The 23,456-nt window shown below is 41.5% G+C and overlaps 1 protein-coding gene across 3 annotated transcripts in view; it reads right to left on the reverse strand.

Moving 5' to 3' along the window:
• Window positions 1-23,456, reverse strand: part of Smg1 (SMG1 nonsense mediated mRNA decay associated PI3K related kinase) — a 102,763-nt gene that overhangs the window by 2,657 nt on the left and 76,650 nt on the right. For all 3 annotated transcript variants that reach the window (XM_051149280.1, XM_051149281.1, XM_051149282.1), the window contains 23 exons: window positions 22,415-22,661; window positions 21,842-22,071; window positions 20,205-20,453; window positions 19,183-19,321; window positions 18,988-19,097; window positions 18,658-18,876; window positions 18,092-18,282; window positions 16,911-17,083; window positions 16,512-16,791; window positions 14,350-14,622; window positions 13,938-14,172; window positions 12,376-12,602; window positions 11,529-11,679; window positions 11,249-11,438; window positions 10,623-11,092; window positions 8,453-8,587; window positions 6,004-6,156; window positions 5,584-5,763; window positions 4,704-4,931; window positions 3,794-4,005; window positions 3,532-3,638; window positions 850-1,029; window positions 662-768 (listed from right to left, as the gene is read on the reverse strand). In XM_051149280.1, the coding sequence (XP_051005237.1) occupies window positions 662-768; window positions 850-1,029; window positions 3,532-3,638; window positions 3,794-4,005; window positions 4,704-4,931; window positions 5,584-5,763; window positions 6,004-6,156; window positions 8,453-8,587; window positions 10,623-11,092; window positions 11,249-11,438; window positions 11,529-11,679; window positions 12,376-12,602; window positions 13,938-14,172; window positions 14,350-14,622; window positions 16,512-16,791; window positions 16,911-17,083; window positions 18,092-18,282; window positions 18,658-18,876; window positions 18,988-19,097; window positions 19,183-19,321; window positions 20,205-20,453; window positions 21,842-22,071; window positions 22,415-22,661 (4,686 nt within the window). The remainder of the gene's footprint in view (window positions 1-661; window positions 769-849; window positions 1,030-3,531; window positions 3,639-3,793; window positions 4,006-4,703; window positions 4,932-5,583; window positions 5,764-6,003; window positions 6,157-8,452; window positions 8,588-10,622; window positions 11,093-11,248; window positions 11,439-11,528; window positions 11,680-12,375; window positions 12,603-13,937; window positions 14,173-14,349; window positions 14,623-16,511; window positions 16,792-16,910; window positions 17,084-18,091; window positions 18,283-18,657; window positions 18,877-18,987; window positions 19,098-19,182; window positions 19,322-20,204; window positions 20,454-21,841; window positions 22,072-22,414; window positions 22,662-23,456) is intronic.

Raw genomic sequence — 23,456 nt, forward strand, 5'->3', positions numbered from 1 at the left:
CTTAGCCAGGCACAGTGGCGTGCACCTGTAATCTCAGCATTTGGGAGACAGAAGCAGGTGGATCACTGTGAGTTCAAGGCCAGCCTGGTGTACAAAGTGAGTCCAGGAGAGCCAGGGCTACACAGAGAAACGGGGCGGGGGTGGGTGGTGGGTGAGGGGTTTATGCCTCCAAAACCTGTCATCCTCCCTTCATCTGAAACTTTCAGAATCTTTAAAGTGAGAATTAAGTTGAGTTTATTGGATGATTAAAGTAGTCATATAGCTTAAATTTCTATGGAAGAGGCTACCTGAAAGGAAAATACTAAGTAGTGAGCCTTTGACAACTGCAAAGCAGTCTTCCTAATAACCTTCTGACTCCTAAATGAAGGGGTAAGGGCTGATTTACCTTTTTATTAACATACATTCTGTGTGGGTGTGGGTCTATGCACACGCATATGAAAGTGAGAGGACAAATTGATTGAGTTGGCAATACTTATTCTACTAGATGAATCTGGAGATTGAACTTAGGTTGTCAGGCTTTGTGGCAAGTGCCCTTACCCACTGAGCCAATCTGCTAGGCCAAGGGCCTATGTATTTCTTGATAAAATAAGAAAATGGATAAATGATATCCTTGAACCTACCAGCAGCATTATTACATAGCTTAAGCTTAAAAAATAGTCACCTGCTCAGCAACTGACATCCTCCTATTTGGATCAACATCTCGGCCCTCTAGCTTGGCTTTCACTCTCTTCCATACACTCACTGCATAGGAGTTTCTCTCTTGCACAGCTATGAAACAACGACACATGTAAGTCAAACCAATCTTTGTGTATTATACAGTTATAAGGCATCCATACTCTAACTGATTACCTTTCCCAGTTTTAGGGTCTCTGACAGCCTTTTTGGGACTACAAGCGATGCTCTTGCCAGTCCCTGGGATGGTGCTTGGTGGAGTATCTGCTGATGTAGCCAGATTTTTCTGAATCAGTTTTTTAGCATTCTGAGACATAACATCAGGCTGAGTCTTCTGGCCAGTGTTACTCCGGACCGCTAAAGAGGGGGGAAAAAAGGTGGCCCAATTTGCACATGAATAGAAATTGGGGGTGAGGAATGGTGGCATATGGCTGGTAACAAGTATTCCACAATACTTATCCTTGAAAACGAACTTGATTTTATAATGTTAAAAGTCCTTATCCCGGGGTGGTGATTCATGCCTTTAATTCTAGTACTTGGGAGGTAGAGGCAAGCAGATCTCTGAATTTGAGGCTAGCCTCGTCTATAGAGCAAGTTCCAGGACAGCCAGAGATACACAGAAAAACCCTGTCTAGAAAAACAAAAAGTCCTTATCCCTTGACTTAACAATTATCTTTCTAAAAAAGCAAGCCTCAAGAGTGGGACTCTCAATATATGAATTTGTACAACATAAGCACCTTCACTATGCAATGATAAAATACAAACATTGATAAGCAATGCTTCAGTTAGGGAATAAAAGGCCAGGTGTACTTGTAATTACAGTGCAGAGAAGCTGTGACAAGTGGATTTTCAAGGCTCATTGGTCAGCCAATCTGTGAGCTCCAGGTGCCAGTGAGAGACCTTGTCTTGTAGGGAACTGGAGAGATGGCTCAGCAGTTAAATGCACAGGCTGCTGTTCCAGAGGACAACAGCTCAATTCCCAGCACTACATGGCAGCTCACAACTATCTGTAACTCCAGCTCCAGAGAATCCAACACTTTCTCCCTGCCTCCCTGGGCACTGCAGGAACAAACATCCGTATATACAAAAATAAATTCTTTAGGGAAAAAAAAAAGGTGAACGACATTCAAGATTGAACGTTGGAATGCACATAGGGGGTGGGGGAGACACAGAGACAGACAGACACTAACCCATCACAAAAAATGTTCCTTAAAAATTCGGGAGATAAGGCTGGGCAGTGGCAGTGCACACATTTAATCCCAGCACTTGAGAGGCAGAGGCAGGCGATCTACCCACATGATGGCTTACAAACACTGGTAAATGGAACTCCAGGATATCTGAGATGCCGTCTTCTGACCTCTGGGGGTACAAGCACCTATACGGTGCACAATGAAGGCAAAACATTCAAACATTACATTTAAATATCTTAAGGGGGGGAGGAGTTTCCTCATCACCTTTCTAAATCAATCATTTCTTCCAGACAAGCTCAATTCCTAGGCAACTCTCTGGTAACTACAGAATGGCTCCCCAGGAATGCCATAGCCTCCACACATAACAGAGACCTAGATCAATCATCACTCAACAGTAGCAGCAAAGCACTGTCTTGAAGTAAATGGTTAATTAACAGAGACCCACAATTGCCCAACACCACAGAAGGAGAAATTGAGCATTCAACACTAACTGCATCACACTCCTGCCTTCAAGACTCAGGAATCTATGATAAATAATCATATAAATATGTAGTTTTCATGCCTTAATTTGGAGTGGAAGACTGCAAAAAGATTTTTCTATTGTTACTCTAACATTCTAAAGGCCCCAACAAAAATAAAATTTTAAATTATAAAATTAAAAGTGTAAAGCTGGGCATGTGGCAGATGTCTTAAAATATAGGGAGCCAGAGGAAGGTGGATAATATCTGTATGTTCAAGGCTATCTTGGTCTACCTAGAGTGTGCAAGGACAGCCAGAGTTATGTAGAGATGTCATCTTAAAACAAACTGACAAATAAATAAATGAATAAATAAGGGAGGGAGGGAGGGAGGGTGGGAGGGAAGGGAATTTGAGATTATTTAGGCCCAACTTATAAGCCTTCTGTTTTGGCTTCCCAAGTACTAGGATTACAGGTATGCACCACCATGCTTGACATTACTTATTCTTTATAAGTGAAATTAATCCATCCATTTTAAATACAAAACAATATTAAATCTCACCCAATTTGCTGATATGGGGGGAGGGGTTGGTTTATTTTAAAGATTTTATTTCATTTTTTTCTCTTCTTCCCTCCCTCCGTGTGTGTGTGTGTGGGGGGGGGGGGTTGCCCAATGAAGGCATCAGATCTCTTGGAGGTGAAGTTAGAAACTGAATTCAGTCTTCTGCAAGACTGGCAAGCACTCTTAACCATCTCCCTGGTTCCTTTGTTTGTTTAATTTTTTGGAGACAGTCTTAACTATTAGCCCAGGCTTACCTTAAACTCACAATCCTCCTGTCTCACTCTCCCCAGTGCAGGCAGTAGCATAGGCATTAGAAGCATGCACCACCATGCCTGGCTCTTTGTTTTTCTGAGATGGGGTTTCTCTGTGTAGCCTTGGCTGTCCCAGAACTTGCTCTGTAGACCAGGCTGGCCTTGAACTCAAGAGATCCCCCTGTGTCTACCTAGGATTAAAGGTGTGCACTGCCACCACCGCCACCACCTAGCTAAGTTAAACTTTTAAAGAGTATTTAAATACAGGTATTTCTATTATCTTGCTAAGTTCTTTTAATAATGCAGTGACTATAAACACAATAAACTTTCACCCATAACTGAACTCCTAAACCTGTGTATATAAACTGTCAACACATCAAGATCCGGCCTCTTTCATACCTGCAGCAAAAGATGGCTGGTAAGGAGCAGATGATGTTGGACTTGAACACTCGTTTGCTGCGTCGGTGACTAAGGGTGATGCAAAACTCACTAAATTATTATAGATACTGAAATACAAAATTTGTGAAATATTTATTTACGGAATGTTTTACCACATAGCTATTTACAAATACATTAGCAAAACTGGAAATAAAAATCACAAGACACACACTTCTCATGCTTTGCTTCTACTTCATGGAAGTCAGCTAGAAAGCATTCTTACCTCTGGCTTTGTGTCTTCAGTTCTTTTAAGGTGGGAGTGATTTCCTGTAACATTTCAACATGTTCTTGACTTCGAACCTGACCCATGGCCTGGACTAATGTGAACAAAACCGTCTGAATGTTGTCTTGCCATGATTTATATTCAGCCAGGAACTGCCTGACACTGCTCTCATAGGGGATATCTTCAGCATCTGCTAGAGCAGCCTCTTCATCCTGTCACCAACGCATAAGCCATTAGGAACAGTCTTGTTTGTTCCAGCAATTCCTCTCAAGGCAGTCTTTTTTTTTTTTTTTTGGGGGGGGGGGGCCATCCTGGACTCACTTTGTAGACCAGGCTTGCCTCAAACTCACAGCGATCCGCCTGCCTCTGCCTCCCGAGTGCTGGGATTAAAGGCGTGCGCCACCACGCCCAGCTGGTAGTCACCTCTTGATTAAGAAGTGCTTATGATCTAACTGTCATTGTGTTTGATCTGCTGACTACAGGTCAGTTTTCTTTTTTTCTTTCTAATAAGGTCTTTGCTTACAGCACCAAATAAAAAGAAATACCAAAACTAATGCCCTAACTAAGTTATAATGAAGTAACTTAGCCTTTTCTGGGAATGGACCTCCTTATTAACCAGACTGAGTAGGGTGCGGTAGTTCACTAACTTTGGAGGCAAGCTATGTATGTTTGGAGATAAGGTGGAGAAGAAAAGACTGAAAACCAAAATACCTGCTCCACAACACTAAGTTAACCAATGTAAGCCTCAGATTCTGTATAAAAATCAGAACGTCTGCTTTAAAAATTAAGTTAATGAAAATACATTTTGATGCAGTTACAAACAAATTACAAAATGTAAATTAAGAAGTGTCACATCTTTCCATAAAGCTTATGTCTTAAGATAGGAAACCACGCCAGTGGGATGCATTACCTTAGCCATGGCTTTCAGGAGATGCTTTACATCTCCAAGCTGCCGGTTGTGACCTGTGAGCACAGTTTTTACGCTGTCTACTAGGCTCTGGATGGTCTCACAGATGGTCTCTATCTGTTGTTCCTTCTCTGTCTGAACAGCCCTTTGGGTGGACATATCTTGGGTCAACTGTTTATGAGCTGACAGAAGCCACTCAGAACTGCCAATAGGATGTTCAAGAGTTGTGTCCTAAACACAATAAGCATTAATTCAGTTAGAATAAGTGAATAAGTTCTACTGCTACCATTAGCAAGAGATACAAACTCCATTGTAGGCCCTGTGTATCAGTTGATGATATTTAGAAGGCATTATACTTAACAATTTCAGGCCTACATCAAGAATTCTCATTTTTCTGCATAATCATACAGAACATAAATGCTTGAAATGTAAAACCAGTAATACAACTGGAATGACAAGTATCTAAAACCAGGTCCTTAAACTTAGCCTAAATTCCTCTCTGAAATGAAGATAGAACTCCCCTAAAACAGTCTAAATAAAACACTCAGGGAGGACACTGAGTGCACTAACTTGGTACGTTCAGGCTGATCTTCGCCTTTCTAGCATCCACCTCAATCCAGTTCATTCCACTCTCACAGCACACGGCACACAATGCTAGGCACTTTCTCCCCTTCAGAACTTACACATAAGCCATAAGCATCTTTTTCATTCAACATATTAGTGAACAGTTAAGTTCCATGGAAGCTAAAAACAAGATTTAATTATCACTGCATCCCTGTAACAATTTGTTACATAGGTACAGCCTTCAATAACATAACTTTAATTTAGGTTTCTGGCCTACTCATTTTAAACACTAGCAGTTAGTTGCTCCCACAAGACTCACCACTCTCTGTAATAAACGAAGCTCTAGCTCAGAAACTGAACTGTTGAACTGTGATGCAAATGAACACATCTGCTGACACCGTTTGATTAGTTCAAATAAGGAAGCATCCAGGCTTAAGGCTTCTGCAGTTCTTGTTCGTAGACTTTCAAAATGAATGATATTGCTGCAGAGAAAAGTGACCTGTGAAGAGAGAACTCACAATGGGGTGGGGAAGACTAATTATGTGAAAAACACCACTGCTACACACTTCTAGAATGTGAATTAGAACTGGTCCCGAGAACATATGACTCTGAGAAAACACACCAAGTAAGGCTATAAGTGCGTATTTTAATTTTTGTCAATATTTACTAGATCTAAGATAGCCAAAAGTACCTAAAGACAAAATTCAAATGGTTTCATGATAGGAACAGGATGTAGTACCTGGTTAGCTCTCTGGCTCTCTTTGAGGACAAGATTCCTTCTTTCAGCTATTGTTGCTTCAAAATCTTGTAGTACTGGTGCCAGTGCAGGGTTTGCACCACCTGCCCACTTCAGCCGCTGCTCAATGCTTGCTTCAAGGGCTGCTAGTTTCTCCTGTAAAAGCCAGCAAGAACCTTGAGCCTTACCACACTCCCCGCTCCGTATCAGTTAAGCATTGCACGAGCAGATTCAGAAGCAGCTGGGTGGGCACGCTTCATTTAGAAAACATCTCTAACACCTTTGTTTTGGAATCCATCTTGATTTTATTTGAGTATGTAAGAGCCAAAGATGTTTGGGTAAGCAAAGATAAGACTTTTTTGTTTTGTTTTGTTTTTCAAGATAGGGTTTTCTATTTGTAGCCTTGGCTGTCTCAGACTCGCTTTGTAAACCAGGCTGTCCTCGAACTCACAGAGATCCACTTTCTTCTGCCTTCCTGAGTGTTTTTCTTTAAGCAGCTTTTTAAAAATTATATACAGACTCAGTATGTTGGTGACACACTTGTAATTCCAGCACTGCGAATGCTGATGAACACATCCAGGTTAGCCTGGGCTACAGGGTAAGACTCTGTCTTCTCTATGCCAAAGGGAGAAAAATAAATAAATAAAAATAAAAACGGGGCTGGAGAGATGGATCAAAGGTTAAATAGCACTGACTGCTCTTCCAAAGGTCCTGAGTTCAATTCCCAGCAACCACATGGTGGCGCACAACCATCTATAATGAGATCTAATGCCCTCTTCTGGTGTGCAGGTAGATATGCAGGCAGAGCACTGTATACATAACAAATAAATCTTTCAAAAAAATAAAAAAATAAAAACATTGATGGAGATGTATGTTGCTTCCATGTTCAACGTTACCACAAGAAAAATAAAGTTTAAAAACAAAGGAAAGAAGCCAGGCATGGTAGCACAGACCTTTAATCTCAGCACTTAGGAGGCAAATGCAGATGGACTTCTGTTTATTTGAAGCCAGCCTTCAAAAGTACAGGGCTACACAGAACACAGAGAAACCCTGTCTCAAAAACTTAAATGGAAGGAAGGAAGGAAGGAAGGAAGGAAGGAAGGAAGGAAGGAAGGAAACATGGTTGGAACATAGCTCAGTTGGCAGACTACAGGGCAACTTCAAAGAACTAAGATCAAAAGTTTCACTTCAAACACTGTATACGCCAAGCAACGGTGGCACACAACTTTAATACCAGCACTCAGGAGGCAGAGGCAGGCGGATTGCTGTGAGTTCGAGGCCAGCCTGATCTACAAATCGAGTCCAGGACAGTCAAGGATACACAGAAACCGTCTCGAAAAAACAAAAGTATGTATATATAATAAATAAATAAATCTTTAAAAAAATTTTTAATTTAAAAATACTGTGTTGGTATTGAAGTTCATAATGGTTTTTTGTTTTTGTTTTTATTTGGTTTTTACTGGAGGGGAGGTGGTTGAGATAGGAATTCTCTGTGTAGTCTTGGCTGTCCTGGACTCGCAGAGATCTGTCTGTCTCTGCCTCCCGAGTGTTGGGATTAAAGGCATGTGCCACCACGCTCAACCATAAAGTATTATTAAATTATATAACCACAAAAGAATGTCACCAAGTACCTGAGTTATGAAGGATACACACAAACCTACAGCTTCAAGACCAATTTCTCTTTTAAAAAATTAAATATTTAGCTTTCAATGCAGAGCAGGAAGCACACAATCAATAATAATTGTTTAGGAACATGTTCTCTAGCCTTGGACATATTTAACAGGTCAGAAGTAAAAAGCAACCAAGCTTTCAGGTAAGTCAGGTAAAACTGTCACTAAAGCAGTGCCTGGCCCTTGGAGAGTGGACAGGCTCTAGGAGGAGGTGAGGAGAGAAAACTGGGGTAAGAATATAAGGTATGAAAGGACTTTCTTCTTTCTTTCCTTCCTTTCTTTTTAAGAGAGGGTTTCTCTGTGTATCCCTGGCTGTCCTGGAACTCGCTCTGTAGACCAGGTTGGCCTCGAACTCACATAGATCCACCTGCTTCTACCTCCCAAATGCTGAGACTAAAGGTCTGAGCTACCACTGCCCAGCAGGACTTTATTTTCAATAAAAACAAACTTTTTAAAAATAAAAATGGGGCTGGAGAGATGGCTCAGAGGTTAAGAGCACTGGTTGTTCTTCCAAAGGTCCTGAGTTCAATTCCCAGCAACCACATGGTGGCTCACAACCATCTATAATGAGATTTGGTGTCCTCTTCTGGCCTGCAGGCACACATGCAGACAGAATAGTGCATAAATAATAAATAAATAGAACTTAAAAATAAAAATGGAAGTGGAAAGGGAAAGGGATTGTATTACATTCCTTTGGTTTAGAAGCCAAACATAGGCACAGATGTCACTAGTCACTTACTTCTATAAACCGAATGTGCCAGTAGGAAGTCAGTCAAACATACCTGAACAGTTCCAATTGAAGTCTCAATCTGACTGAGAGCATGCAGTTTCTTCTTCATGCTGGTCAGAATTGCAGACCGAGGGGGGGTGACTGACATGGCTTGTGGTCTGTTGATAAGGAGGTCTTCATGTTGCCACTGTTGTAAAGAAAAAATGGAATGTAGCACCAACAGGACACAACTTCAGATAAACAAGGGAAGAGCAGTATGAGGTAGGACTGGGAGAAGACAGAAAATTAAGCTGAATTAAAGGGACGATAAGTTGGGGAGAATACAAGAAATACCACACCCAACTGAAAATTTTCCTGACATGGAGGAAAGCGCTGGTAAGCTTCACAGATCACTGGTATGTGGCATTCAAATAGGAATTTTTTTTTTCCCCCAAATAGAAATTCTTAAAGGATCTGTAAAAGTCTTACACTTGGTGTACATGCCCCAGAAAACAACTGACCTTTTCAGGTCTGGTTTAAAAAAAAAAAAAAAAAAGCCTGCAACCCCAGTACTTGTTACACTGAGACAGGAGGCTAACAAGTTCCAGACCAGCTTGATTTAAAACAAAACACCACCACCAACCCCCTTAAACTTGGTGTGTGTGTGTCTGTCTGTCTAGCAAGGAGACTAAACAGAGACACAAAGGTCATTTACGCTACAATTTCTACAGGAGTCAAGGTTTAGTTTAGTGACATGCCTAACATAATGTGTAAGGCCTTGGATTCAATTCATAGTACCAGTAAATGACATTCCAATAGTTATATATTAAACTTAAGAGCTTAAAACTGTAACTAGAATTAAAAATAGAAGGATTTCTGTTAATTTAAATTGTTGGTGTTTGGTGGGGTTTTTTTTTTTTTTTTTCCTTCTTTCTTTTCTTTTTTGGTTTTTTGAGGCAGGGTTTCTCTATGTATCCTTGGCTGTCCTGGACTTACCTTGTAGACCAGGCTGGCCTTGAACTCAGAGATCCGCCTGCCTCTGCCTCCCGAGTGCTGGACTACAGGCATGCGCCAACACACCCAGCTGGTGTTTGGTTTTTCATTAATTATTATTAATATTATTTTAGACAGGGTCTCATGTAGCCCATGCTGATCTCAAGCTTGCTATATAGCCAAAGATGACCTTCATTTCTGATCTCTTGTCTAAGCAAGTGCACACTCAGCGCAGTTCATGCTGGGTACCCTGGGCCTTGTGCGTGTACTGCCAACTGCAAGTGAGCGACAGCCCCAGCCCCAACACTGATGATTTTTTAAAGGAATAAAATCCAAATGGTGTGGCATTTCAAATCATGAAGCATTTACAGAAGTCAAAGCATTACCCAGACACTCCAATCCACAGGCAAAGGGCGAGAAGTGGGACTACTAAAATTCAATTAATGTAATTAGAGTTGAATGCATTACTTTTCCTAACATGAAGAAAACAGTGATAATAAAACTGTCAATAGAAGAAGATACAGTTCCACTGACCAAATAAATAAATAATCACTGTTTATGCAAAACATATTCTACAAACTGACATTCACCAATGCCTTTAACTTTGTTGACAATGCCAGAGCCTACATTTACTAAAGAATACCTAAGAAAGCCATTCCTGAGTTTCCTCAGACTGTTGTCTGACCCTCAAAAGTCATCCTCCATAGGGACACCACCCTCAACCTACAGTCAGGATGTCAGGTTTGGTTGGAATCTAAATCTATCTTATCCCAAAGTCTGTGTTTACATGATAAAACAGGCTTCTTCTTTAAGAAGTTTCCAAAAATAAAGGCAGATTTACTTAGACCCAAAGCTACGCATTGTATGTTTAGAGCATCAGTGAAAACTATTTAGAGATAAATTTAACTATAAAATCAACAATACAGGACACAGACCTGCCTACATCCTGAATAAATACAACTGTTACAAACTATTTTCAAGAACAACACTCACTGTTACTTAATACATAAATATATAAAATGCTTATTATGCAGTCTTGCTGAAAAGTAAAAAAAAAAAACTTTAAACATGAAACAAACTCCATTCCATTAAAAAAAAAAAAAAAAGCAATAAGTAATTGCAAAGAAAACACAAAATTCTTAAAAACATTTACTTTGATTTGACACAGCTGAGACAGTTCACATCTTTTTCTTTATATTGTCATGCATAGACTATATAAGGAAAATCAAATTACACAGCCAACTGCTCACCTGGAACATGGCAATGTGCAACTGCACCCGCTGCAGGCTTGTCTTACAGGAAGAGATGCTGGTTTCCAGCCTGCGCACCAGGTCGTGCTTCTTCCAGGCCGTGTCGTAAGAGCTGGCTAGCACAGTGGCCCTGTTCATGACCAGCTGTGAGAACCTCCCGGCCTGGATGTTGTGCTCCACAGCTTTCTTACACAGATCGTCAACAGAAACTTTGCTTTCAGCACCAAAGTCCTTTGCCTCCACCTGAGCAATGATGTCTACACCCAGAGCACTGATGAAGCTACACAGTGTGAGTCCAAGGGCTTGGTTTGGGAGTCCTATCAAGAGCTGCCTTACAAAGTCGGCTGTAAAGGCCTTGATAGGCTTGGCCATTTGGTCTTCACTGAAGCAAGAGTTTCTAAAGAGGGCTTTCACGTTAACAATCTGTCCAGGTCCATTCACAGAACTCTGATCTTCAAGTGAACTTGATCCTAGAAAAAGGAAAATCTTAAAGTGCGTCCTAAACAATTAAGATCAGATAATACTGCTTATTTGAGTTCACAAACGCACAGCGAAGTTAAGCCTCCTTCCCCATGGTCTCCTCTAGAGTACCATGGGCACAGCCTCAGCCAGCGTGCCAGCATTACCTGACAATGTTTTAGAGAAGGTGCCACAGAGCCTGAAGAACTCCTTAATTGTCTGTAGTCTTTTTAAAAAGAAAATCTCTTCTAGCACCTGACGGTGATTGTCATCATCAAAAAAGTTGACTTGGGTACTTCTGGCTTCTCGAATAATGTCAATCTTCCTCCAGGCAACAGGAATTTCCATCTTGTTTAACTATGCAAATGAAAAGAAATGCTCACTTTCCTCTGTTCACATTAAATGATTACTGCACTATACTTTTCATAAAACAAAGTTAATGTTTACCTTCTCAACTAATAAGCCAAAAGCAGTTTCAACTTGGGCAAACATGCCATCAAATGCTACCAAAAGCATCTGGCCAGCTGACATTTTTGGTGTTTCATCAACTGAACCATTTCTTGGTTGGATTAATTCACCATACTGAGCATGTAGCATTCTAGAGAAAAAGAAAATGCTGTTAAAATCCTCACCTGAAGGAGAATCTGTTTGGGGAATAAAAGTCCAAGACTCAGAGCTGTTGTATAAAGGCTACAGAAATGTGTTAGCATTCTGAGAACCTCTATTAAGAAATCGGTAGTTAGTGCCAATTCCATTAGGAAGTTGACTGATTCCAGCTTAGTTAACAGTAATGTGTAGTAACTACTTATGTGATTTAAATGTTATACAAATGTAAATGACATTTAAAAAATTACTACATAATATATGAAAATTGACATGCATTCTGCATAATAGACGTGTCATAAACTGGACAGAATGCATGTACTAAGGTCAGACTAGAGATACTAAGATCAGAATAGAGATGACCTTACATAGGACTGCAGACGATTTCTAACAAATCTTTAATCATTATGAAGTAAGGACTTTTTTTTTTTTTTAAGTATAAGCATTTATCAGTAATCAGATTTGCCCTAGAAATTAAAATTAAATTTAATTAGGTTAGAGTTCCGAATCTCATTTCCTGGCTACCTCCTAGTTCCCACCACCTTTTCCTTTTTTAAGACTGGATGACTTGAACTGGCCATGTTCTTTTCTTCTTTAGTCTCCAAAGTCCTGGTATTACAGGCACTTGTCACCACTGCTAACCTGTCATCTCTTTCTGCAGAAACGGGACATGGCTGGCTAGCACATTTACCTGGCAACATCAATATAATGAGCATGAGTTTCTTCTTCAAGCCCCATGGCTGTGTTTCGTAAGTAGGCTTGAAGCGCCTCCACCAGAGTCTGCAGAGGAACGCCATCAGTCGTCTGCTCGATGAGACTGTCCAGTTCTTGGAGCATACTTTCTAAGGTGCACTCCCCCTTCATTAAACATCTAAGTGCTTCTGGGAATATTATTTGCCGGAAATTTGAATTTAATTCCTATAAAAAGAAGAATATATATTTTAATGCTTCTCCTAACTTTAAGTAAGTTATACAGTTGATAATGCGGTCTCATAAGTTAAAACCAACTCACAAAGGGCATGGTGGCACACACTTGTAATCTTAACACTCCAAAGGCAGAGCCTGAGAGATTGCTGCAAGTTTGAAGGTTGCCATAAATTTGGGAGTAGCTTGCACTACATGGCAAGTTGCAGACTAGCCAGGGCTACAAAGAGAAACCCTATCTTCCAAAAAGCCCCAAATTAAAAACAAACAAAAAACCCAAATTCTGTTTGGTTGGGCATGGTGGTACATACCTTTCTTTAATCCTAGCCCTTGGGACTAAGAGGCAGAAATTCAAGGCCAGCATAAGCAACATAGCCAGATGCAGGCCAGACAGAACGGTATATCTCAAAAGTAACAACTTATGCAAAACCAAGTCTCAGAGCCATTGTATAAAGTCTACAAAAATGTGTTAGCATTCTGAGAACCCTCTTATTTATTTATTTACTTATTTAGTTAGTTAGTTAGTTTGTTTGTTTGTTTATGAACAGGGTTTCTCTATATAACTGCCCTAGCTGTCCTGGAACTCAGTTTGTAGACCAGGCTGGCCTTGAACTACTGAGATCCTTTTTGTGCTGGGATTAAAAGGTATATGCCATCAGGCCCAGCTTCCAATCCTTACTTTAAATGACTACTTAAACAATATTCTACAGCCAAAATAACCATAAACTTCACCCCAGACTCTGCTTTATGCACACCATGTAGCCATGGCAACATTTTAAATGACTGCTTAAGTAACATTCAAGTATCACATTGCTCTTCAGATTTAAGAACATAAACAAGATAATGTTAATATCTAACCTCGACTTAGAAAACTTGGGCCAATGTCTTCCTAGAGACCCACACCACCTGATGATGTTTTGCCGCAGGGTTGTTTGCTATTGTTTTAAGACTGGGTCTCATAGCTGAAGATGGCCTTGAACTTTTTTTTTTTTAATGTTTTAAATTTTTATTTATTTTATGTATCAGTGCTCCATCTGGATATACACTTGAATGCCAGAAGAGGGCATCAGATTCCAGTATAGATGGTTGTGAGCCACCACGTGGTTGCTGGGGATTTAACTCAGGACCTCTGGAGGAGCAGACAGTGCTCTTATCTGCTGAGCCATCTCTCCAGCCCGACCTTGAACTTTCTTATCTTCCTGCTACTACTTCCTCACATACTGGGATTCCAGGCATGTACCATCACTCTTGCATATGTGGTTCTAGGGATCAAACTCAGGCTTCATGATGCTAAGCAAGCACTCTACCAACTGAACCATGTGTGCTCACCTGCAGGGATGTGTACACTCCATTGGCTAAATGAACAGCTTCAGATGCTTCCACTGGGTTGGGAATGTCCAGGTCCTGTGGTACCAGGTGACACTGCTTCAGTAACTGCACCAGGCAGGTGACATTTCCACTCATACTGCACAGCTCCTCTAGAAACCAGGCTCCGTCTCGGGATGTCAGATCAACCAGCTGCTCCCCAGCACTTGATGCTGCACCTTCCATCATAAGGTTGCGTCTATGTAGACAACGGAAACAGATGATTAAATGCATATAGACTAGAGAAGACCTCAAATCTAAAAGAAAGGGACTCTAACGCAGGCCAAAACTAATAGCATTTTAAATTTGGAATTGCAATAAAACATACAAGGTGGGGACAATACGATGATCTAGTACCAAGTGCACTAGTTCTCACCGTGTAAGAGTGCAAAGGGCAGAAATAATGACACTTGCTAGACTGAGAGATCCCTCTTCTCCATTCTCATGAAGAAAAACTTTAATGCAACGCTCAATTTCTTTCAACTGATCTTCACAAACTGGTACAGTGACGGCTTCTTGTTTCAAGCGTTCTACTTGTCTAATAAGTCTGCTGTTTATGTCTGCTGCATACCGCTGAAGAGTCATTTCAGTGGCAGTGATGAACTGACACACTGTTGGAGGTGGCTGAGGAGCATACTGCATTTCGTATCTATAAAAAATAAAACAGATGTTTGTTTATATTAACATACCCCTACTTGTAAATAAAATTCACACTTCAAAATGAGAAAATTGCACTCTATCCTCAAAAAATAAAGATCATTAATTACATTTCATATAAAGTCTCAAAGAACATAAGCTATTTCATAAGACAGTTTATTGAGTGATACAATCAATGACACATAACTTCCTTAAAACAATCCTACCATGCCAACACCTGTATACACTTATTAAGAGAAACAGCATCTTGTAAGAGAAACCCTGAATCAAGTCACATTAATACCCTCCTCTTCTCTCTGCAGTACTGCAGAAATGGAAGCCGTAGCCTTGCACATGACATATATATATATTGGATTATATCCAAGCCTTTAGTAGTTTGAGTCAGTCTACCTACTGTAACAGGCTGGCTTCAAACTTGCAGTAAGTATCCTCTTACAAACCAAAATATTTGGGGCTGATAGTACAAATCTGAAATTTCAGCTACTTGGAAGGCTGATATAGGACAGACTGTCTCAAAGAAACAAAAACAAGGAGGCTGGAGAGATGGCTCAGAAGTTAAGAGCACTGACTGCTCTTCCAGAGATCCTGAGTTCAATTCCCAGCAACCACATGGTGGCTCACAACCATCTATACTGTAACCTGACGCCCTCTTCTGGCCTGCAGATGTATATGTAGACCACTGTATAAATAATCAATAAATAAATCTTAAAACAACACAACAACAACAAAGGCCCCAAATTCAATTCCTAGCAACCACATGGTGGCTCACGACCCTCTACAGTGAGATCTGGTGCCGTCTTGTGGCGGGCAGAAAACTATAAAAAATAAAGAAATCTTTAAAACACAAACAAACACACACTTCATTCAAATTCCATTTATTAATATTTTTTTTTTAGGAAAAAACAAATACAAATACAAATCCAACTGTGTTGGTTGCTTTTTATCAACTTGTCACAAACCTAGACATACTTGGTTCTTGAAGAACTTCAACTGAGAAAAATGCCTCTATCAGACTGCCTATAATCAAGGCTGCAGGGCATTTTCTTGATAAATGATAAATGGGGGGGGGGGGGGGCAGGGGGGGGCAAGCATAGCCCATGGGCAGATATATGAGTTACATTAAAAAAAAAAAATGTGGAAACCTGGAGTGCTGGCCTTTATAGACGCTATTCTTGGGGCTGCATAGCCCCTTGCTTCATGATAATGGGGACTTCTATTTCTGCCCTGTGAGTACCCATTCCCACTTTAGGGGTCTCTGGGGCAGCGGGCACCTTTGGCCCCTAGTCCTGGGAACTCTGGGCCTAGAACCCTACAGGTCACCCTCCTCCTACCTCGGGGTCTCAGGGTCCTGACTCGGTGGGCCACGGTGATGTGGGGCAGGCCCTTCTTGTTGGAATGGATTGAACATGACATTAATAGTGAAAACCTAACACCACATTTTTAGGGGGTGGGGGCGGGGGGGGGGGGCGCGGGCACTGGGTATGGTGGTCTACCCCTGTAATCCCAGCACTCGGGAGGCGGAGGCAGAAGGATCTCTGTGAGTTCAAGGCTAATGTGTCTAGGACAGGCAAGGCTATACAGAGAAACCCTGTCTAGAAAAACAAAAACAAAAGACAAGTTGAGCAGGCAAGGCAGTAAGCAGTCTTCCTCCATAGTGTCTCCATCAGCTCCTGCCTCCTGGTTCATGCTTTGAGTTCCTACACTCACTTCCTTCATGTTGGACTATAAATGTTAGGATAAAATAAGCCACTTCCTCCCCATGTTGCTTTTGGTTATGGTCTTTATCACAGCAGTAGAAAGGAGCTCTAAGCAAGACAGCAACTCACAATACAACCCAGCTTCCCTGAGTGAAATGAAGAGAATGAGATGCTTTCGACTTACTTCCTATAGAGTTCTTGGCAGCGCTCTACAGTGGTGTTGCAGATAAGCTCTTCCATCCAGGCCTTCCACTGTTCAATCCGATGTTTCTGAAATATGGCTTTTGGATACTGCAGGGCGACAGTTGCATAGTGATGCAGCTGTTCCAGACAGCCACGAAGCACAGAACGCCTCTGCTGCAGGAGGGCGCCGACTTCCCCCTCCAGCTGCTCACACTGGCTGATGAGGTGGGCTTGGCCAGCATTCTGTAGAAAGGCTGTTGCCGGTACATAGCTTGGAGGACCTTGTAGTAAAGACAGTCCCAGTGACACCATTACAACTCAGTAGTCACTGCGAGTAGACTCAAATTTTAGAATCCCATCCTCTCAAACACACTAAGACAGAACCCACATGCTCACATACCAAGGTCCATTTGTGTGCTTATCTCCTGAAGCAAACTTGCAAGCTGGGTGGCTTCCAAGTTACTGAATGCAGCCTGGTACTGTGCTCTCCACTGTTCAAACTCATTCAGCTTCACCTGGACTGCCTCCTCAACAGCTCGCTGCTGGGTCTGTAGCTGAGTATGCTCAGAATATCTACTCGAGAAAGCAAAGCCGAAGATCGTTTTCAGCTCTTTCTTCTATCTAGTAAAGGCGAGGCTTTGTGAGTACTAAGACTAGTTAGCTCCTTTTGAATCTCAAACGTCCTGTTCAAGCGTTCTCTTTTGGTCAGTCCCTGCAATTTCCTCAACTATGCTCGTAACATTTAAAACAAACTCTAACACATCGGCTGACTGTGAGAGTCCCTAAGGAAAACTGCCTCTAGCAATGCTAGGCACTTGCACGTTCAACTATTAGGTGCCTGTTGTGTGAGGTTTGTTTGCTTTGATCACTCTAACTGTATGATTTTTTAAATATTTATTTTTAAATTTTATTTTATCCTATTATAATTATATATGGCTTTTTTTGACAGCAGGATTTCTGTAGACCAGGCTAGCCTCAAACTCCCAAAGATCTACCTGCCTCTGCCTTCCCAAGTGTGTGGATTAAAGGCAAGTGCCACCACGGCTGGCCAAGATTTCACGCGCGTTCGTGCGTGCGTGCGCACGTGCGTGTGAAGTTTATGTGCAGGAGGCTGGGGAAGTGAGGAGAAAACTGGATCCCCTGAAACTGGATTTCACCATGTGGGTGTTCAAAACTAAACTCAGGTCCCAGGTCCTTGGCAAGATCAGCTAGTGCTCTTAACTGTTAAGCTATCTCTCTAGTTCTTGCATGCTTTGACTTTAAACTCAAGAAAGCAGGTGAAGTAAGTGCCACTCCCCAAATGAGTAAGACTCACAACCAGAGAGAGAAACAAATCCCAGGTTTTCTAAATCTAAGTGTTCTAATCACTCACTAGATATAGAGTTGCATCCCATAATTTGTCAAAAAAAAAAAAAAACTATAATAAAGTAGTTGAGTATCTGCACTTTGAAACCATAGCAATTAATAGAATTCATATAAATTTAAGTTGCTGAAAACTAATTAAAGCTGATGGTGTTTACACAAATACAAAAATTCTCCATAACAGCATATAGTGAGAGGCACAAATCAATTATTTTAAACCTGTGTTGCAGAGTACGAGATGGATGGTCCACTCCTTCAGCTCCTTCTAGAAATTCTATTTCCTCTAGCAGTTTGCCTTGCAGTTTTTCAACATCTGTCAGCTGCTCCTGCAGGCTCAGATACTCGTCTAAGCTGCTGTCCAGCTTGGGAAGCACAACCAGCATCTCATCCCGATTCTTAAACCAGTTCACCTGGAAGAGGGCTCGATCAGAACAGCGAAGAAGGGCACATCTAGGTGCCCTGCTTTACCTACCATCCCAACTAAGAAACAAGGTTTGTGGCACTGCCTCCAATGTACAAGGATAAGCAATGTATTTTACCTAGCCATAAAATGAACAGATTCACAGGCCACAGAAAATAAGCCTGAGATCTCTGACTACTGAAAAGGAGGAAAGGCTGTTCAATTATTCAATTAGACACACTGGTGAGTGTGTCTGTGTGGGAGAACAACAGCCTATCAGAGGTGACACCGACTCCTCATACCCAGAGAAGCCCTACACAGTCAACCCTTAGGTACACCTGCTCTGTTAAAAAGCTGATAGTGACACTCCATCCTTGGGCTTCACCTTAATCTCAGCGACTCTGGAAGAAAAGAGGCTACGGGTAATCTCACGCTCCATCTCTCGCTTGCTCTGCTTGCTTTCAGCCTGCTGGCCACCTCCACCATAGACAGCGCCTGCAAACCCAGCCTCACCGCCAGCTGTCCAGTCCACCAAGGGGTCATACACAAAGGCCTCCAAGAGCGTAAGCAGAGTCTCTCGGCCTCGTCGCATAATGTGGAGAACCTATTTTTAGAAGTGTTTCAGTAAAGGCAAGGCAAGTTTCCATATGAACACGCGCTGTGACTCCCTCTCGTGCTTATCACACAGTAACCCAGGGCAAGAGGCCAGGCATACCTGCTCACAGGAAAGCCTGAAAACACCTTCCACTCCAGTCACACCCAGTGCTGTCTCAATGTTTTGTGTCATACGAAAAGGCACTTTCTCAGGAACTCTAAGGCTTTTACCTTAAAAAGACAAATCATTTTATTTTTGCCCTTAACACAAAAAAATATGACCTTCAAATAAATGTAAAAGCCCAATTTTTCTTACCTTTCTCAAAACAAACATTGTAATCTATGTGAACTACTTCTCCAGTTGTCATATCTATGAGCACGTTATCCAGATGTCTGTCTCCAAGGCCAATTATGTAGCCAACCATAGACATGACAGCAGTAGATCTTGCATAGGACTGAAGAGAAGGGAGCAAGTAAACATCACCAGGTAGTCTTCCTCTAAAAAGCACTAGATGACCTAAGGTCAATACAACTCTGTAATCCTAGCCCCTTGCTCTGAAATAAACCAATAACCACAAAGCACTCCTCAAGACTGCAGCCCATGGCTGCTCAGGATCTGCATTGTGAGGGGCACCTTATGTTGAGGGCTAAAGAATATCAAGAATGCTTGCGAGCGACACTGTAGTTGCTAAAGACTTAGTTATAGTTTTAATTATGTGTCTATGTATGTGGATATGTGCCCATTAGAGTCAGTCCAGAGAAGGCCATCAAGAGGCACTAAATCCTCCAGAGCCAGACTAACAGGCAAATGCGAACACCCTGACATGGATGACGGAATCAGACTTGGGTACTCTCAAAGAGCGCCAGTGCCAGCCCCAGGAATGTGGAGGGGGTGGGGCTAGGGTTGGGGTTGTTTTTTGTTTTCCCCTAGAATGGGTTTCACTATTTAGCCCTGGTTGACCTGGAACTCTCTATGTAAGCCAAGCTGGCCTTGAACTCACAGCTATCTGCCTGCCTATGCCTCCTGAGTGCTGGGGTCTGTGCCCAGGCCAAAAGATTAGGTTTTATATTGTTGGTTGTGAGCCTAGCATTTAATGGCTGAGCCATCTCCCCAGCCCAAGACTAGGTTTTAAAATAAAGAACTTCAGTTCTTTCAACATTTACTTTTAAATTTTCATCCATCATCCCCACCACCCTTTAACAACTCGCAAGAGATATTCTAGTACAGGACTCAAAAGGTCTGGAAAGAAAGAGAAAAAAGACCAGAAAGGCTGACAAAAGAGGGTACGATCAAAGCCAGAGTAACATTGGTGACACCAAACCTCAAGTGATGCATACCTGTGTGACTCTCCACCACTCATCAGGAGTGGTACAAGATGACCAGAGCTCTTTGGCCAGGAGGTTTGGGGGTGTGGCCTCCATTAACTCTTCCAACACTGCCTTCATCACGTGGAGGGGCCAATCCCTCCTTGACACATCCAGGCTAAGGCCAACTGTTTTCAAAGCTGGGCCAATTTTACTATAGTAAAGTTCACTGGGACGAGGAACAATGCTGGGATTCTGAGGAGTTTGGTAGGAATCTTGGGCCTTAAAAATTTTTTTAAAGAAAAGATTAGTTTTACTTCAACAACAGAAGTTATAAAGTATTTTTTAAAACTGATTTTTCATAGCATTCTTTACCCTATCTGGCTACGTTTCATATTTAAAAACAAAACAAAATCCAAAGTCAGCTCTTCTGAACTTTTATCTTGTCTTTCTTGTAATTAAGTGCTACCTGTTTGCTTAAAGATTGGTTTCTTGCTAAGTTTTCTTGAGGCTCAACTTAAAATCCAATCTATACTAACACAATTCATTTTTTAAAAATTATTTTTATTTTATGTACATTGGTGCTTTGAGTGCAGGTATGTCTGTGTAAGGATGTCAGATTCGCTGGAACAGGAGTTACAGGCAGCACCATGTGGGTGCTGGGAACTGAACCAGGATCCTCTGGAAGAGCAGTCAGTGCTCCCAACTGCTGAGCCATTTCTCCAGCCCCAACACAATTCATTTTTAAAGGCATAATCCACTAATTCATATTCATCCTTCACCAATAATTCAGTTTGAAATAAACACAGCTATTAAGAAACATGTTCCACAAAGTTTAAATAGGCCCCCAGCTCCTATCTTTAACTTACTCACTGTTCAATAATTAGACTACAAGCCTGTGCTTAATTTTCAAACTTGCCTAGGCTGAAGGTACAGGAGGGCTTAGTATTCTTGGGGCCATGGAATTAGATTCTCAAGCACTACAAAAATAAATACCATAAAAATGAAGACAAGAAAACCACAGTACGTTTGAAGCTCTACCGCTCCTAGTAGCCACCAGCATAAGGTCCCTGGCTAGACCCAGGCCTCCTATTCAGTTCTGCTGCTTCACATAGTAAACTGCCCAGATAAATTCTTAGTCTAAACCAAATTATAAAATTCACGGGCACAAAATAGAATACTGTAGTGATCAAGTAAGTACACATTTAAACTTTGTTCTTATTTAAATGTTGAAAATAATCCAGGTTTAAAGCTTTTCATTATTTACAAATTTAACTTAATATCAAATTTCTGAGCAATTTGCTACTACGTATGACTTTGTTTTGTTTTTTATTTTTCAAGATAGGATCTCTCTGTGTAGCCTTGGTTGTCCTGGAATCACTTTGTAGACCAGGCCGGCCTGGAACTCACAGAGATCCACCTGCCACTGGCACCCAGAGTGCTGGGATTGCAGGAGTGCACCCCCCCTGGTGCACTACGTATGTCTGAAAGCTTTACTGCTCAATAAAGGTTTGCCTCACTGCCACCTGCTAACGGCATCAAGTGTCTGTCTACTCTAACCTACTATAAGCATGCAAACACGCTCAACTTCAGTCACAGAGAATGCCCTGACACACATTTGTCCATAAAAAGTCCAGTAAGAACACAGCTGCACTTCAGTTCTGCCCAACCTTTTGTGCTTGTAAGGCAGCTTCTCGTTGTTGCCATCGCTTATAAAGACCAAACAATGGTGTGGCTCCGTCTACCCACTGGATCAGCCCTGACCTCGTCCCCAGTGGCGTTACAGAATAGTGTCGTGCATGGAAACGAGGTGTTTCCTGCCGGTTAATTGTAGCAAACATAGTATTCACAATAGATAAGAACTGCATGATTCTCTCATCCAGATGCAAGTCTTCTAGTCCTATAAAAACAAATCAAAGTTAGCAGGGTGGGTAACAAGTGGACCTGGGAACTCACCACTTCCTGCAGTTTCAGTCTGCAATGAACACACTTTAACCACATCAGCAAACTGTCTCCAGTGGTATTAGCACTAGTTAGTAAAGCTGAGCTGTCTGCGCTCAGTTGGCCTTCCTATATAAGTTCATTAGCAAGGTGCAGAGGGTGAAATATTATGACATGCAGCTAACCAGCCATTCAAAACTCACACAGGCCTCAAATACAGAATTTTCATGTACAAAAGTATTACCCTAATGTGCATGCACACTCACATTTGTCTTAAAAACACAATTTAGTTTTAACTCTACCTTTGAAAAGGTAAGGATAGCTCTTCCCATCTGATCCAAGAAAGAGGAGCTTCTTGGGCTTGGTTTTAGTTGGTAAGATGGTGATAGTTCCACCCACACTGTGAATTGTTACAGTGTCTCTGGCTGAGACTTCTCCAGGAAGTGCAATTTCAGTGTTAGTCATGGCAGCCAACCAAGGACTGATCTCATCAAGTCTCAAGATGTAGCTTGCACGTTTCTGCGCTCTCTGTTGCAAACTCAGCATTATCTATGTTCATAAGGTGGAAAAACAAGTCTGCATTCTGGTATAGCATTTTCTTCTTCTCACTGTACTTGGTATAAAGGCAAACCCAAACATCCCCATGAATACGTGCTGTCCTAGTCCTTATGTTTAATTTGAGGCTAGAGATGAGGCCACCCTTGAAGCAGAGAATGCTGTGCTCATAGGTTGCATGTGATTACTACTTGTTAAGACATCACCCCCTTTTCAGGCAGATAAAGCAAGACAATCAGAAGAGATGAGAAGAAATTTCCTCAGAGCATCTCTATGGAGCTGTGAGCTATGCCTCAGCAATGCCAGAACAAACCAATCAGTTTTATAATAGTGGGGGAAAAAAAAAAAAAAAAGTAGATGCAGCTGTGGGACACCGCCTGCAATATTACTAAGATCAAGTTATAAATATAGCTCAATCATGAAGCCAACTTATAAGAGGCTGTATAAAACTCAACAGAGGAAAACAGGCAACATTTTAAGAGAAGTAACACTTTAAAGCTGACCACCTGAAATATACAAAACCCATGAGAAGCTCTGCTATAGCCACAGGCTTATCTATCATGCACAGATCTACCCCCAGGGAACACAGTAGCAAACAGCTCTACAGCTCTATCCCTGTTTGTAGCTAATATATATCAAGATCAACAAACTAATATATAATGTCTAAACTTTCAAAGCAATTAATTTTCAGTAAGTTTTGTTTAAAAAATTAGAGACTGGAAAAAATATCCCCTAATCCTGGCACACCCACACAGACCAGTGTTTAACCAAACATGGAAGGTGGATATA

The sequence above is a fragment of the Acomys russatus genome, chromosome 7 (assembly GCF_903995435.1).
Source record: "Acomys russatus chromosome 7, mAcoRus1.1, whole genome shotgun sequence".
Taxonomy (NCBI): domain Eukaryota; kingdom Metazoa; phylum Chordata; class Mammalia; order Rodentia; family Muridae; genus Acomys; species Acomys russatus.